Source organism: Arachis stenosperma, chromosome 4, assembly GCF_014773155.1.
Source record: "Arachis stenosperma cultivar V10309 chromosome 4, arast.V10309.gnm1.PFL2, whole genome shotgun sequence".
Classification (NCBI taxonomy): domain Eukaryota; kingdom Viridiplantae; phylum Streptophyta; class Magnoliopsida; order Fabales; family Fabaceae; genus Arachis; species Arachis stenosperma.
In genome coordinates, this window is record NC_080380.1 from 23370557 (window position 1) to 23388779 (window position 18223).

The following is an 18223-nucleotide window of genomic DNA, read 5'->3' on the forward strand; positions in this document are numbered from 1 at the left end:
CTGCCTCTCCGCTTCTAAACTTGTGGCCGATCGGAAACTCTACACCGCCCTCTAGGTTGTAATCCTCTTCACCCATGTTAGAAAATGGAGTCCTCTCATGCATGGCATCCAGATCCGGAGTGTGATAGTGAGATGGCACTGCCAATAGTGCTGGAATTGGGTGAGGTGGAGGCAGAACATGGCGCGCCACAGTCTGAACAGGTGTCTCCAAAACATAATCATCCTCATCCCCACTATCGAACAAGTCGCTGTCTGCACTGTCCGTCATGTAATCCTCGTCCGGCTCCTGCTCGCCCTCCTTTGCCTCATCCACTGGAATGGCGACATGAATGGGCGGTGGTGCGAGGGGTCGATCGTCCTGTACATACGTCGAGTGTACGAAACTCCCGCAACCACTGTGTCCCACCTCTGCAGAAAGCTCCATTACCTGCTCCACCATGATCCTCCCATGGATGTCGAACATCAGTCGCACATGCTCGTCCCCTAGAAGTCGGAATAGTCGAAACTGGAAGACTCTATTACCCATGGGTGCCAGCAACCTATACGCCACCCTTCCAATTTTTCTCGTTTGTGTACCACCGAACTTGCTCAATATCAAACTCTTCAAATCCGACAACGTCTCCACACGCTGGGTGCAAAATAATATCGGATCCTCACACTCAAATTTGATCCCGTTGTCGCCATTTCTCATACGACAATTGGGATAAACAAGCACAACTATGTATGGACTATTACTGGCCATTAATGCCTTGTCTTTGTGAGAAATATGAGACAAAAAAAGGATGGAAAAAAATTTGTGAAGAATACCAAGGGTTACACATCTTTTTATAGCTACTGGGATTGTCTTCTATATATATCGTTTACAGTGTAAACGAGATAGACACATTTCAGCTGACGTGTCATATCTCGTTTACACTGTAAACGAGATATGGCTAGGGAATGCAAAGCGGTAAATTTTTTAAAATTATTTATTTCGATAATTATTACTTTTATTTTATTTATTTAAATAAAAAAATTCTGGTAAATAGGTTGTTCCTTAGTAAAAGGTCTTTGATTTTAAAATTCTCATCTAAAGAATAATAGTTTTTTGTTTGTAACTAAGATGAATACTTAAATATAATTAGATAAAAAAAATTTTGCTTATATATTTTTTTGAGAAACTCTTGAGTGCCAATAATTTTTAGTATTTTTTTATCATTTGACTAGTACAAATATTAAATTATATTTGATGGTAATCAGTGGCTAAAGGAAAGGGGGTTGAATCTTAGCCCCTCTTTTCTGAGTATTAATTGCTGCTTTTTCAAAGAAATTTTAGGAGATATTTCTGCTTTTGTCTAATAACAAGTCAAGAGACATTTTCTTTTTGTTTTGTAACTGGTTAGGAGATATTTTTTATTTTTGTCTCCTTCACAACAGAAACAGCATAGGAGTAGAAGAGAAAGAGAGAATCACACCCAGAAGTATCCTGGTTCAGCTGCTAAATGCAATGCAACTTACATCCAGTCTCCATTACAACTGTGACGGAATTTCACTATAATCATCAGATTACATACACCAATTCTTCCCTAAGAACTACCCATTCCTATCTGGGACAAATCCAGATTCTATCCCCAAATCTGAACTTGACTTGGACACCTACCAAACTTTCAACTGCAAAGTGCTAACCCAACTTGCAAGGAAATTCTCAGAGGATCATGAAATACAACAAACAGATGTACAAAGGAACTCTTAGACATCTATGACTTTTTCTTTAATTTTACTCTGTCTGCCTTTTTCCTCTCATTGGCTTTTTCTTACAAACCTCACTCTGTTTGCCTTTTACCATGAGACTCAGATAGACAAAACTAAAGAAAAGAATATAAAATAAAACCCATTGAAGGAGAAGAACTCTATTAACTTAAGGTAGCTATGAGAACTCTGTGCTTACTCTCTTTGTCTCAACCCTTGGCAGTTCACCCTTATTATAGAAGGGAAACTTCCAAGGTTGAAATCGGTTCAACCAAGCCACCAACATCTTCTCCAACAAACAGCCGGTTCGAACAGAGAGAACAGAGAGGAAAAAACGAAACAAAACCAACATGCAAGTACCTCTCTCAACCCTTCTCTTCAAGTTCCTTCACTCTAAGCCTTTGATATTGACTTTGGCTCCAAGAAAGAACACTGACCCTTGATGAACCTCTGATCCTTGACAGCTCCTTCTTTTCCATATTTGCTTCTTCCTCTTCGTAGCTCCAGTAGCTACCTTCTCTCTTGGATGAACAAAAATGGAAATGAGCTTTAGCCACAAAGATCTTTCTCTCTGACTGAGACGGATCCTTTCTACTCTTGGCATGAAGATCTTGAAGCTTCTTCTTGAAATCCTGCCTTCAATAGTAAAGATCTTAGCCATACCATGCTTCGAATCTTCCTTTTGTAAAGGCCATCATCAAGCTAGTCTTTTTCTTCTTTATAGCTTCACTGTTTTCTCTGTACTTCTCTTTTCTTTGATAACTTGTTCACTCTTTTTTTCTGAGTGAAGTGATAAACCGAAATAACAAAGAGAGAGAAGAGAGAGAAGAGAGAAAAGAAACAAAGCATTTAATGTAAAATTAAATGAAATTGAAATGTGGACTTCGATTACCTATGTGAGCATTTAATCAAATTGAAATTTGTGTTTCAGTAACCAATGCATGCATTCAATTTAATTAAAATTTGAATTTCACTATCTCATGAAAGAGGGTAATCGAAGAGTGCATCAATAAATTGGACCCATTTTGTTTTATTATCACCGTATGGCTTCCTTGGACCACTTTCTTCATCATTTTGATTTATTAAAATGGGCCTGAAGTTTGGGCTTATCTCCAATTCAAGTCTCATCAACTTGAGTGATGTAATTTTGTATAAAGCCAATTGTTTCATTTATCAAGTTGGACTTATATTTCTTTTTTGGTCCAAAATTAATTCTGCACACTAACAAATATATTAGCCAAACAATTGGAAGTAAATATTGAAATAACAATTTTTTAATTAATATTTAATAATGTTTGATCATCACAATGATTCAAATTTTTTAAACTCATCAATATTCAATAAATAAATTTTACTAAGCTATATGTACAAATTTTAAAAAATGTAAGTACAAACTGTATTGATATTTATGTAAGTACAAACTGTGTTGATATTTATGTAAGGATTCAGATCTTCTTCCTTCTAACTCGTTGATCGGAACAACTATATTCACCAAGAAAGAATCTTGTGAAATAGCCTCTCATCAAACTCTATTGGATTAGTTTGAAGGTAGAGGTAAGAATGGCAGAAAGAAAATGTCGAAAGAAAAATTATGGATAGAAAAAAATGGCAAAATTGGATTGGATCTCAATTCTCAACTTTTTTTAATTTGATTCACAGCTTGGTTGCTCTCTACGCTCACTGCACCATGAAGAAAATCTCATGCCTTAAACGGTTCAAGCTGTGATGTTCATGGTTTAATGAACCAGAAGCGATTGAGAGAGGGAAAAAAATAAGTTATTCTCATTGTTGAAGAGAATGAGAAATCTCCTTAAAAAATATTTGTTTAGTTATTACACCTTATATACTATGTATTCTTTATGTACACTCACTAAAAAATAATTACAATGGTAAGCCTATTATTGATAAAGAAATAATCTTGGTAACAAACTAATTTACAAAATTACTTAATATAAAAAAAATACATAGTTAAATTCCATAGTTGACGACAAGCATGGTGAAATTGTCATATATGTTCGATCAAATCCTCTTTCAATTATCGATGCTACTGCCAATTTCGAAGTTGGGCATTTCTTTGAAGAAATTGATAGTATAGTACAAAATCTTTCTTTTCCAATTGAGGTTGTGATAAGCCATTTCGACATCGTCATATTCTAGGCCTTGAGCAAAATTTTCTGTATAAGTGTCTCTTTCATCCTCAATAATCATATATGCAAATAATATAAACTCTCATTATGTTTGCAAGCTTCTTCTTTTTCCAAAAGCACATTGGAGCACATATAATTGCAAAGCGTGCTCGCAACACTCCGATACTCGCTCCACGTCTTTTCTTTGTTTGTCTTGGTATTGTGCAGATAACTTGCATTTTTTTCTTGTAACTTTGATATTGATTTAACAAATGTGACCCATTTAAGAAAATACCTCTACTAATAGTATTTTATAGTATAATTATCACCGTTGATAATGTAATTTACCTCACGGTCATTTAAAAAATTATCGAACGTTGATGCATGATCTAACATGTTGAATCGTTATTTGAACCAGAAACTCCAAAAAATGCATGCCATATCCAAAGGTTTGAAGATGCTATAACTTCAAGTATTATGGTTACAACCCCACGATAACCACTTATGTACATACATTTTTACGTCTTTGGACAATTTTTTCATTGCCAATGCATGTAGTCAATGCTATCCAACATGCTAAGAAAGCCACGATCCTCCGCTATTTGTAGCAGGCATTGTACATCATTTGAATTTGTAACTCCTTTTCTTTGATTGTTATAATCTTTTCTCTATATTCGCTCTCCTCTCCTCTTTCCTTTTTCCTATCCATTAGTTCATTTTTTCTAACATTTGTGCTTTTTTCTTTTCCTTTTTCTTGCTCTTTTTTTTATCTTTGTAGGCAAATAGAAGAATCCACATCGATTTTCTTAGCCAATGGTGTTTTTGGATTTGATGATGATGAATATGCTCCAATTGCATTGACCTTGGTTCTCTTTGAGCCTCCAGTTTGTATTAGTAGTTGGCTTCTCAATTTTTATTCCAAACGAAGTATATTCTCATGTCTCTCAAAAGTGAATTTTTGACCATAATTTGTGGAATAAAGTTTATTGGCCAACTCCTTTATATCATCAGCATTCGAATCACTCTTTATGTTTTGACTAGCTTGATCGTAGCAGCCAGCAAATTATACAACTACTTTATTGATCTTATACCATTATTTTTTATATGCAACTACCCCCTTTTTATATCAGTACTTAATTCTACACAATAGTTGTAAATTCAATTTCCAAATGTTTTGTTTTTTTCGTCGATACAAACTATAGGATCAATTGAAATATTCAATCATGCATTGATCAACTATATTGTAAAATTTTGATTTAAAATTTGAGTGTTTAAAATTTGAGATTGTTCGGTATTTAAATTTTAAAAAAGTTTTTGCAAATAATTAAAAAAATTGAATTAATTTGGATCTATTTTTTTGAACAAAAAATAATATCAGTAGAACTTTAGTTTTATAAATTTAAAAGAAAAATTAAAAAAACTTAAAAAATTGTGAAAATAAATATATACGTAAATAACATATATAAAATAATAAAATATTAATTTATTGATAATAATAATAATATAATAACGATTATATATTTTTATTAATATATATATATATTATATATAATATATATACAATGGTCATATATATATATATAAAGAGCAACGTACCACTACTTAATATATACATCATATATTTTTATTTTTTTTTATTAATTATCGCATGTTAAAATTTTATTGAAAGTGAAAAGTTCTTCTTTAGAAAAATTCTTTTCTTCAAAATAAGAAAAGAACCTCACTTTTTTTTTTAGTGTTTGGTGTCAAAAACAATTCAAATAAACACAAAATCCATATCCTATTCCAACCCAAATTTGATCACCCTTTTTTCCCATATCTGCTGGCTACATCTTCACTTTATTTTCATGACTGAAACTTTTAACAAATCGACACCGCAACATTACCTCTCCCACGTAAAGAAGACGCAGCTTCCATACCTCGTCATCACTGTATCGACTGACTTTGATATGTGCGTTGCCACAATGCAAACTGCTATCGTTGTTGGAAATCATCACCATATTTTTTTACCGCCACTTTGCTACGATTCTGTCCTGGTCATGGCGAGAAATTCTTGATTTCTATCTAATTGAGTTTGTTGGATTCATTTCATTTTCTCCTAGGACATGCATAGTTAGACGTTGTCTTTCTGATATTACTAATGAATACTTTCGTTATACGTGTCAGTGTTTCTCAATCACAACCATCTTTTCTCGTCATCGATGAAAAGAGCCTCACTTTGAGTTCTACTCCAATGTATGATTCTCTTTTCTCTCTAACAAGCATAGTAAAAAGACCTAAAAAATTTGGCCATTGGAATCACTCTAAGACACCCAATTAGGTGACTTCTAGAGTCTAGACTTCTAATTCTAGTAAGTTTTAGGACAAAGACAAGGTAACGTGAATCAAAAGGACATTATCTAAGATAGTATCAAGAATAATTAAGACACTTAGAATAAAATATAAAAAAGTAACCACTAAAAATGTACTTGAATAATTTTATTGCTAACAAAAATATACTCAAATTTTGTTATCGACAAAAATGTCCTCAAATAATTTTAAAACGTAACAAAAAGGCCCAACATTAAATATGTATTCTCAAATAATGTTTTAGAGATTGAATTTTGAAGCTATTTTTTCGCAAGCATGATTAGAAAAATGAGATATTTTTATTCTCAAAATTTGGTAACTTTTCACTAAATATACATTTTTTGTGATTTTTTTATCAACAACCAATAATAATTTAAAAAAAAAAACATAGATATCAAATTTTTATCTCTTTTTTTGTATATTTTTAAAATAGTTATATAAATATTCCTATAAAATTTTGGATTAAATGCATAAGCAGTTTGTTAAATACAAAAGTCATTTGCCACTTACAAAAAAAATAATATTCTTTACGAGTATTTTTGTTGATTTTTAAATTATTTAAAAATATTTTTGTCAATAATAAAATCGGGATACATTTTTGTCAGCAATAAAATTATTCTAGTGCATTTTTAGTAGTTTACCTATATAAAAATCAAAGATAGAAAAATTAGTATATTTATATTTTTATTAAGAAGAACATAAGATACATCAATTTAGTATTTTAAGATAGAGGTAAATACCAAATCGGTACTCGAAATATTTTGATGCTGACAAAATGGTATCTTACTTTTGTTATTGACAAAATAGTCTCTAAAAAATTTTAAAATTTTACAAGTGTGACCCCGAGCTCGCCGGATCAAATCTCTGGCAAGAACAATGCTGACGTGGCCACTGTATTTTGGTGACTTGGCAAACCACCCCCAAAGCCCCTCCCCAACACACACTCCCTCCCCTTCCCTCTCCCTCCCCGTCGCAGCCCCCATCCCCAACACACACTCCTCCTTCCCATCGCAGCCCCATCACAACCGTCTCCCCAATGTACACTCTCCCTTTTTTCCTCAACACCACCATTCGCATCAACAGCAACCTTAACATCAACAGCAACAACAACCTCCACCACTCTCCCTCTCCAACACACACTACTCCTCTCTCCCTCAACCCCACCACTCGCAGCAACAACAACCTCAATATCAACAGCAACAACAATCTCCACCACTCCCCCTTTTCTAACGCACACTTTCCTCTCCCTTCCTCAACACCACCACTCACAGCAACAACAACCTCAACATCAACAAAATTGCCCCAAATTATGAATTGTCCCAAATTTTTAGGTTAATTTATCATTTAAAAATTAATAGCAATAAAACTCAGAAAAAACAAACAAATTCATATACAATGATCAAAATAAAATAAAATAAAGCTTAATACAAACACTATCAAAGTAAGAAGCAGATTTAGACAAGGCCATAAGAAGAACAACAGAGACAGAGGAGACACAACACGACAGAGTCAGGATCAAACACAAACAGAGGAGGCAGGACAGCGACTGGGGGCGAGCAGCAAGTAGATATAGGCAGTGAAGTCGACAGCAGTAAAGGCGGACAGACAACGCAATGTTGACAAAGGAGACAGACGACACTGGCGGACGCAGAAGACCCGACGACAAGATGGCGACAGTGCGGTGTCGATGACACTGTAAGACTAAAAAGGTTGAGCTCCATTGCCATTTTGGGGGAGAGTGAGTTGAGAGTGTGAGACAGTATATTGGGAAGGAGATTAGGGTTCAAAGGGGCAAGGGAAAGAGATTAGAGTTCAGAAGGGGGGATTTTGAATTGAGGAGGGAGGAATTAGGGTTAGGGAGGGGGAGGGAAGGATTAGGGTTGGGGAGGGGGGAGAGTGCATTCTGGAAGGGGAAGAGGGGAGGGGGAAGGGGAAGTGCGTTGGAGGGGAAAGATTAGGGTGGGGAAGGATTTTTGCTATGTCATCAAAACGTGGTGGCCATGTCAGCATTAGGATTATTTTGTCAATAACAAATGTCAGGTACTATTTTGTCAGCATCAGAATCTTTCGGATACTAATTTAGTATTTACTTCTTTTAAGATATAATGTTTATGTCTATATTTTATTTATCTGATATAATTTTGTATTTTTGTACTTCTTTTTTGTTGTCCTATGTTTATTTACAAATAGCCTTACATATTTTAAATGGAGTAATGTCTAAACCAAAAATGGCAACAAAAATTCATGAAATTGGTATTTTAATTTTCTCCTTCATTTTTTCATTCTTATTTAGGAAAATGTTATGTCTTTGTCTTATTTCTGTGACATATTCTATTTAATTCTCTTCACAGAAAAAATAGATATTTATAAATACCTATAGATATATTTTTAAAAATAAAAAAATTAACACGACCATAACTTAATACAATTCAAACAAGTTTATTATATTAAAACACAATGTAATATAATTCACGTATATATACAATCTCCAACATACATATTTAAAAAACATGAAATAAAAATAGTTTCTAACAAAACAATATAACATAGCTTTTATATATAAGTGAATCTATTTTGTGGATTTCTGCTAAAATCTCTTATTATCCATTACGCAGATATTTTTGTCATCCCTAATTTAAATTGTCTCCAAATTTTCGAGCGTAAATTAAAATAGTCCTTTACTTTTATAAATATCAAAATAAGTCCCTTAAAGTGAGTTTTGTGAATCTCCAATTATCCCTTTGGGGTTAACTCAACTTCCATTACTTTAATATTGACTTGGATTATTAAGTATCAACATGGCATTCTAAAAATAAAATGACGTAGACACTATATGAATATAATCAAATGGTATTTCAAATTGGTTAATAGGCTTGTGAAGATTTGAAAAAAGAATCTAAAGAATATAGAAAACAGTAAATGAAGAGAAGTTGAGAGAGAATGAATAAGAATACATCAAGTAGTAATATTATTGATTGTGTTTCAGATACAAGACTTTGACTTCTATTTATACGTTAATAATGAGTAACTAACAGCTTTGCCTAATATGAAAATTCTGTTGATTCCTAACTGCCTTAACAGTTTTATTGACTAAATCACAAGCTAATTAACCATTCTCTATACTACTAGTCTTTATATCTCCCCTCAAAATCAAACTACCTTAGTTTCCAATCATGTGTGACTGCAATTAATAGAATAATTCTTATTCTTTGAGGTTTAATAACTGGATTGAATGTTTGATCAAAGTCCACCCTTTCTCTTTGCTGGAATCCTTTCCCTATAAGTCTTGCTTTGTATTTGATAATTTTGCCTTGTGGATCCTTTTTTATAGCAAAAATCCATTTGCTACCAATAACTGCAACTCCAGGAGGTGGTTCAACCAAGTTCCATGTGTCACATTTTATCAAAGCATCATAGTTACTATCATAACCCAAAAAGAGACATAAATGAGATTTATAATCAAATTTATGTCTATTGTATGGTCTTAATAAAGGGTAACATGCACACCCAAACACTTTGAGAAATACATAATCAGTTTTCTATGGAAAAGCACCTCAAAAGGTGTTTTAAAGTCTTAAACAGCAGTTGGTAACCTACTAATAAGGTGTACAGCTGCTATGAAGGCTTCATCCCAAAACATCATTGGAAATGAGGCCGTGGCTAAGAGAGAAAGCCCAACTTTAGTAATATGTCTGTGCTTTTTCTCAACATTGCCTTATTGTTGATGAATAAGGGCATGATATTCTATGAATAATACCTTCTAATGCTAAAAATGCAGTAAAAACTTGAGAAGTAAATTCCCCACCATGTTCAGATTGTAGAGCTAAAATGGAGTGTTCTATTTACTTCTCCATCCTCAATTTGTATTGTTTAAAGACTTTAAAAGCTTCTGATTTGTTGACCAAAAGAAAGATACTAGTATATTTGCTTCAACAAAACTAATATAAAAATGAAAACTATTTCTTGAAGGAAAAGTCTAGGGAGCCAACTATAACTTAAGCCAACTCAAGCCAATCCTTTATATTTCTAATTTTAAAATTCGAAAAATTAAGGTAGTGGAACGTTGTTTTTTCTTTTTTATAACAGACCTCTTGTTTTTAAACTAGTTGGCTATCCTCCTAGTTGGTTCCCTAGTGGAATCGCTTCTTGAATTTACTGGTGATGGTCCCCATATGTCTACATACATTAATTGCAAAAATTTAGTATGAATAGATGTAGAAAGATTAAATAGCAATTGATACATTTTTGCCATTGAACAAAACTCACGTATATATAGGTAATAAAGAACTAGAATTAATGAAGGAATATTGCATTTATTGAGAATAGTTTGAACAATTTTTAGAGTTGGATGTCTCAGTCTCTTATGCCATAGAACAATTATATCAACATCTATTTTTTTTTAAGTGAGTGCTGTTTTATTAACATTGCTAGAAATAGAAGTAGAATTGAGTACAGTAGGTATGTTTCTTGGTACATAGAGGTCAAAAAATTCATATAGTTGATTTTATAGTTGATGGTTTTCCACCTTTTTTAGCAAATTGAGATGAAATTTTTTTTTTGAAAAATAATCTTCTAAAGGTTGGCTCTGTACAGTGATGAGTATAGTTTTGCGCCATGTACTATAGTTGTTTTCATGCAACAAATCTATGATAACTGAAAGAAAATAATTGGAATCAGAAGAAAAAGTGAGTATTACTACCATGGTCATATTGAAAGAACCTTGGCTCATGATACCATGTGAAGATTTGAAAAAGAATCTAAAGAATATGAAGAACAGTAAATGAAGAGGAGAAATTGAGAGAAAATAAATAAAAATACATCAAGTAGCAATATTATTGATTGTGTTTTAGATACAAGACTTGCACTCCTATTTATACATTAATAATATGAATAACTAACAGCTTTGCCTAATATGAAAAATCTATTAGATTCTTAATTGCTTTAACAGTTTTATTAAGTCACAAGCTAACTAACCATTCTCTACACTACTATTTACATTTGGTGTAATTTCTCTCTTTCCTGCTATAACAATTATTCTGGTGCTAGTGGACATGGTGTTCTTCCTTTAGGAAGTCTTGATGGTTAGTAATTTGTTTTAAACATGTTCATTGTTAATTTGTGTGGATACTTTCAATTATATTTGGCGGTTATGTGTGTATCACAATGGTATTTGGTAGAAGTGTTACTTGTCACATGTTATTGGATGACTTCATTTAGTTCTGGCATCTTACTGTTTTATTGTTGGTTGTAGTTTTATCAAATTGTAGGAAATGATACTACAGATCTTTATATATTGCTGATTTCACATTTATCACCATGATTTGCTACATATTTGGCCTTCAAATGTTTTGCTTACATCTTTGTTATGTAATATGTGCTTCATTTTTGGTTACATACTGATCAAGATGAATGTGATTTTTTCATTTTGGACTTGGGTTTTTATATTGAGGTAGAGACTAAATTCAGTTCAGTCAATTAATTCAAAATATTATTTTGATGATATTCATGTGGTGCTTACGTCATTTTATCTTTTGGATTGTTATGTTGGCACTTAAAAGTCTAAGTAAGCATTGTAATAATGAAGTTGAATTACGAATAAATGGAGATACTCAAAACTTAATTTGAGAGGCTAATTTGAGTATTTATGAAAATGAGTAGCTATTTTAGTTCACATTAAGACCATTTTAGATATTATTCATAAATATTTGATTATGTTATCATAAAAAAATTTGATTATTTTACTATAAAATCTTTAATTATTTTATTAAAAATATATATTAAAAAACTATAGAATATAAGCTAACCTATATTGACTGATATTTGGTGTTCATTAAACATTTTTCGTAATAATGTTTTTTTTTTCAATTTGTGTGTAATAATTTAGTTTATAAAATTCTTTTATTTTGACTTCTTTTTCTCATAAAACATAAGCAAATTTTATTTTTGAATAAATTAAATAATTTCATGTTAAAAATATTAGGTTTAAATTTTATGGAATATTTATTAATTTTTTTCTTCTCAATTAAAAAAAGTAAAAAAAAAAGAAGAAGAAAACATGAAATAAATATGAAATTGTTAGGCAAATATAAGATACTCCATTTATTGGTTAGTTTAGTTAGTTTAATCCTGCATTTCGCGTGAAAGGGAATCCCTTGCATGGGTGGGGACCACATAGGTCAAAGGCAGTTCATGAACTCCTCTTCCCCTTTTTTTTTTTAATAGGATGAGAAAGAGAAGATAGATAAAAGTAAATGGTGATCATAATATAATTATAGACTTATAGTTATAATTATGTGTACAAAATTAAAATACTAATTTTATTATCTTAATTTTCCGGTGATTAAATATTTTGCATCTGAGTTTAGTTTGGGATCTTTTCTTCTATTCTCAATTCCTACCTTGTTATTGAGTGGGATAAAAAAAATTCCGAAGTCTTCTAACCTTTTGTACTAATAAAAAATTGAGTGAAATAACAGTTAGATTTTCGAAAATTTTAATTTAAGATTAATTAGTTATTAAAAAATATTATAAATTTTTTATGATAGTAAATGGTAGATATATATTTTTTGCTAATGGATAATACAAAATAAAATGGATAATTAATCAATAAATAATGCGTGTCTCATGTGTGAACATAAAAATGATATAGTTTTAAATGGTTAAATATTTATTATTTTAAATTTTTATATAATATTTATCAACAGTTTTCTATTTATCACGAATCCTATTTGACGTGTACCACGCAGATAAGTTCAGTTATGGACCGACATGAAAGGGCGGAAACAAACAAAACAACCAACAAACTTTATCTTCCAAACCACTATCCTAAAAACCGGATACACTACTCAATCACGCCTCCACACATCAAAAAAGATACTCATAACGGCACTAACCAAAAAGATCGGGGCTCATGAAGCCCACTATTAAAACAGAATCGTCTATAAATCTAACCCCATGACCCATAGAGGGCAGGTTAAGAAACTTACTTCTGAATATTATACTTTATTTGCTTATAACTCACACACTTACTTGAGCGTCGGAGTGCTTTGTGCAGGTGCTCCCGCCGCCGTGTTTCAGAGAGTCGAGGCTGAGTTCACACTCTTATACCCGGACGACGCATAATCCAGCCACATACCCAAGTGCTCGGCTGGAAGATTATCAACCTCGGCCCTCGTAGACGGAACATTTGGCGCCCACCGTGGGGCCCGAAGAGCTAACCCCACTCTATTACCACTTTCCTTTTTTTATTTTCTTCTTCTACGCAGGGTTCATCAAGCATGTGACATGGCCGACAACGGAATTCAAATACCCAGTCAGGCCGAACTTATGGCCCAGATGGCCGAACTGCAAGCAGAAGTCAAGAGACTAGCTGAGCTATCCACCCAAAGCAGCAAACAAGAGGAAGGCAATTCCAAAGGTTCAACCCAAGGCGGAGCCGAACTCATAGGTGTCAACCCCCCCAAGGAGAAACTGACTTTGGACAACCCGTTTTCTGAGGAAATCACGAATTTCCAAATGCCAAAGCATTTTACACTTCCTTCCTCTCTTGAGCCGTATAAGGGGATTGGTGACCCCCGGGCTCACATTAAGAAATTTCAATCTATGATGTTTTTTAACGGACCTAATAACGATCCTGTGCTTTGCAGAGCTTTCCCTACTTATCTAAACGAGGCTGCCCTACTTTGGTTTTCAAAATTGTCTGCAGGATCAATCGCTTCCTTCGAAGATCTGGCTAGGTCTTTCATCGACTACTTTGCAGCAGCTCGGATCTATGTACATGGATCAGACTATCTCAGCACCATCCGCTAGGGCCCACAAGAAAGCTTAAAAGATTACATGACCAGGTTCACAGATGCCACTATGGAAATACCTGACTTAAACCCTGCCGTCCACCTACATGCCCTCAAAGTCAGACTTAGGCCCGGAAAATTCAGAGAAATAATCGCGGTTACCAAGCCAAAAATACTGGACGAATTCCGGGAAAGGGCAGCAAGACAAATGGAGATCGAAGAACTCCAGAGGCCGACAAAACCGAAAGGAGACCAAGAAAAGAGGACGACAGGCCCTCAAGATCAACGAACACTAGAGACCTCGGCAAACCATTCAAGCTCACCCCAAAATTCGATAACTATACCAGATTCAATACGAAGAGAGAAAAGATAATCAAAGAAATACTTAATGCCAAAATTATAAAGCCACCAACCAGAGCGGGAAGTTACCAAGATCAGCGATTCGTAGACAAAAGCAAGCACTGTGCCTTCTACCAGAAATATGGTCATACAACCGATGAGTGCGTGATAGCCAAAGATCTCTTGGAAAGATTAGCGCGGCAGGGCCTCTTGGACAAGTACATTGAGGGGCGAAAACACAGGGAAAGCAACAAAGAAGAACATCACCAATCCTCGGCCAGCAAAGAAACCAACAAATGGTTGAACAACAACCCGCCTAAGGGGGTTATAAACTGCATATCTGGAGGATTCGCAGGAGGCAGTGAAACAAATTCAGCTCGGAAGCGGAGTTACCGTGCGATGTTAGCAATCGAAGGAACAACACCGCCAAACAATAAAGATATTCAGGACCTAGAAATCACTTTTAACCAAATTGATATATGCTCGGCCTGCCCACACGCAGATGACCCGGTAGTAATCTCCATTCAAACAGGCGACCTTCTGGTAAGAAAAGTCCTTTTGGACCCAGGTAGTAGTGCAGATGTTCTGTTTTACTCTACTTTTTCAAAAATGAATCTATCTGAAAAACTAATGCAACCCTCATCTGGAGAATTAGTAGGATTCTCTGGAGAAAGAGTGCCGATCAAGGGCTATATATGGCTAAGGACCATAATGGGAAATGACCCGTTGTCAAGAACCTTGGACATACAATACCTAATAGTTGACTGCCCTAGTCCTTATAACATTATTCTCGGAAGACCTGCTCTGAACATGTTCAGAGCAGTCATATCTACTTACCATCTATGTGTCAAATTTCAGGCACAGGGCGGCAAGATAGCAATAATACATTCAGATCGCCAACAAGCTCGGCAGTGTTATAATGCGAGCCTAAAAAGATCGGACACAGGCCTGAAACAACGTGAAGTCCATTCAATACATGGCACGGAAGTACTACCCTTGGCCGAGCTTGATCCTCGAGGAGACACCCAAGAAAGACCCCAACCAGCAGACGAGCTCCAGAAGATCCAACTGACCCATATACCGGAACAGGTAACATACATCGGCCAAGCATTACAAGGACAGCCAAGGTCGGAACTGATAAAACTATTGCAAACAAACGCCGACCTATTCGCCTGGACCCCAGCGGACATGTCCGGTATAAGCCCAGACGTAATCTGCCATAAATTGGCCACCAACAGGACAAGCCGACCTATAGCTCAGAAGAAGAGAAACCTTGGGGCGGAAAAGTCAAGGGCAGCCTTAGAAGAGACAGAGAAACTCCTCAAAGCCAACTTCATCAAAGAAATGCGCTTCACCACATGGCTCTCAAACGTAGTAATGGTAAGGAAAAATTCAGGTAAGTGGCGCATGTGCATCGACTTTTCAGATTGAACAAGGCATGCCCTAAAGATGCCTATCCTTTACCATGCATCGATAAACTCGTAGACAACGCATCAGGTTTCAAAAGCTTGAGCTTCATGGATGCATACTCTGGCTACAACCAGATCCTTATGCATTCAGAAGATCGAAGCAAGACTGCATTTATAACTGAACATGGTAATTTCTGCTATAGAGTTATGCCATTTGGCCTAAAGAATGCAGGTGCAACTTACCAACGATTGATGGACAAGGTATTCCGACATCAAATAGGTCGGAACATCGAAATTTACGTCGACGACATGGTAGCCAAGACCACCTCAGAACGGTCACACTGTGACGACCTCAAAGAAATATTCGAACAGATCCGATCATACAATATGAGGCTCAACCCGGAGAAATGCGCCTTTGGAATACAAGGAGGCAAATTCCTCGGATTTATGTTGACTTCTCGAGGAATCGAAGCAAACCCTGAGAAATGCAAAGCTATACTCAACATGACAAGCCCCAAGACGATAAAGGAAGTACAGCAACTGGCAGGAAGAATAGCCGCCCTCTCTCGATTCTTACCAGCAGTATCAAGTCGGTCACACCTATTCTTTCAGACGATCTTAAAAAATAAGCAATTCCAGTGGACACCAGAATGCGAGAAGGCGTTCGCCGAACTCAAAACCATCTTATCATCACCTCCCGTACTGCAAAGACCTGAAGTCGGCAAACCTCTATATTTATACTTATCCATTTCCGATCATTCCATAAGCTCGGCCCTTGTTATTGAGATAGGAAGGACTCAACAGCCAGTATACTTCGTCAACAGAGTCATGCAACCAACGGAACAAAGGTACCCGAAGATAGAGCAGCTCGCCTTAGCACTTGTGGTCACGGCGAGAAGACTGAGACACTATTTTCAAAGCCACACAATAATAGTAAGGACAAATCACCCATTGAGGCAAATATTAACAAAACCAGAATTGGCAGGACGATTAACCAAATGGTCAATTGAGCTCTCAGAGTTCGATATTCAGTTCCAGCCTAGGTCGGCCCTCAAGGCACAAGTCCTCGCCGATTTCATCACAGAAATAACGCCAGACGAGCACAATGAAACATGGGAGTTGCACGTGGATGGGGCGTCAAGCCGAGAAGGAAGCGGTGCCGGCATAATCTTGAAGGAGGGGAACGAGGTAGTAGCCGAGCAAGCCCTCCAATTCCATTTCTCGGCAAGCAACAATCAGGCCGAGTATGAAGCCCTCATAGCGGGACTCAAGCTCGCCTTAAGCCACAAAGTACAGAACTTAACTGCACATTGCGATTCCCTCCTGGTGATACAACAAATCCGAGGAGAGTTCCAGGTAAAAGATCCCTTGCTAGAACAATACTGGCTCATAGCAAAGGATCTAATTTCAAATTTTAGTTCTTTCACTATATTACATGTGCATAGAGAACAAAATGTCAGAGCAGACATATTATCTAAACTTGCCGCCACCAGGGCGGATACACAAACATCAACATTATCACAACACACACTCACAAAACCGAGCATTGAAATGTTATGTATAGAAAATATTAACCACCTCCATGATTGGAGGAAACCTTTTCTTGAATACATATACACAGGTACCATACCCAGTGACGAGCTCAACCCTCAACAGTTCAAGCGTAAGGCAAGCTTTTACACGAAGATATCAGGGGAGCTATACAGACGTGGTTTCTCACAACCACTGCTAAGATGCTTAGACAAAAATCAGGCCAGAGAAGTAATGGACGAAGTCCATGAAGGAGTATGCGGAAATCACATAGGAGGACGAGCTCTCGCTGCAAAAATAATCCGACAGGATATTACTGGCCGACCATAAAGAGAGACTGCATAGCAAAGGTCAAGGCATGCGACAAATGCCAAAAACATGAAGCCGTCTCAACAAAGCCAGCCGAGGTACTACATAGCATGGAGGTAAGCTGGCCGTTCCACAGATGGGGACTTGATATCCTCGGCCCATTTCCAACAGCACCAGGACAGGTAAAATTCCTTTTGGTATCCATAGACTAATTTTTGAAATGGATAGAAGCACAACCCTTAGCAAAGATAACAGCCGAAAAGGTACGATCCTTTATTTGGAAAAATATAATATGCCGCTTTGGAATACCAAAAGAGATAATATCAGACAATGGTAGACAGTTCACAGACAATAAGCTCGGTTTATTCCTAAAAAATTTTAATATTCAACATCGTTTTAGCTCGGTCGAACACCTACAAACTAATGGGCAAGCCGAAGCTGCTAACCGAGTTGTGTTACAGGCAATAAAAAGGAAGCTTGACAATACAAAGGGAGAATGGGCCGAGCTCATCCCGGAAGTGCTATGGAGTTACAACACCACAGTGCATAACACTACGGGCGAAACACCCTTCAAGCTAGTCTACAGCTCAGAAGCATTGATCCCCATTGAGGTCGGAGTGCCGATGTTAAGAGCCGAACTATA

The 18223-nt window shown here is 35.7% G+C and overlaps 1 protein-coding gene across 1 annotated transcript; it reads left to right on the forward strand.

The window, feature by feature from the left end:
- The first annotated feature begins 13538 nt into the window (after positions 1-13538).
- Positions 13539-17601, forward strand: LOC130974778 (uncharacterized). The gene is made up of 3 exons (XM_057899632.1): positions 13539-13976; positions 14138-15728; positions 15818-17601. Exons 1-3 carry the CDS (start codon positions 13539-13541, stop codon positions 17599-17601), a joined length of 3813 nt encoding a protein of 1270 aa, XP_057755615.1.
- The last annotated feature ends 622 nt before the right edge of the window (positions 17602-18223 follow it).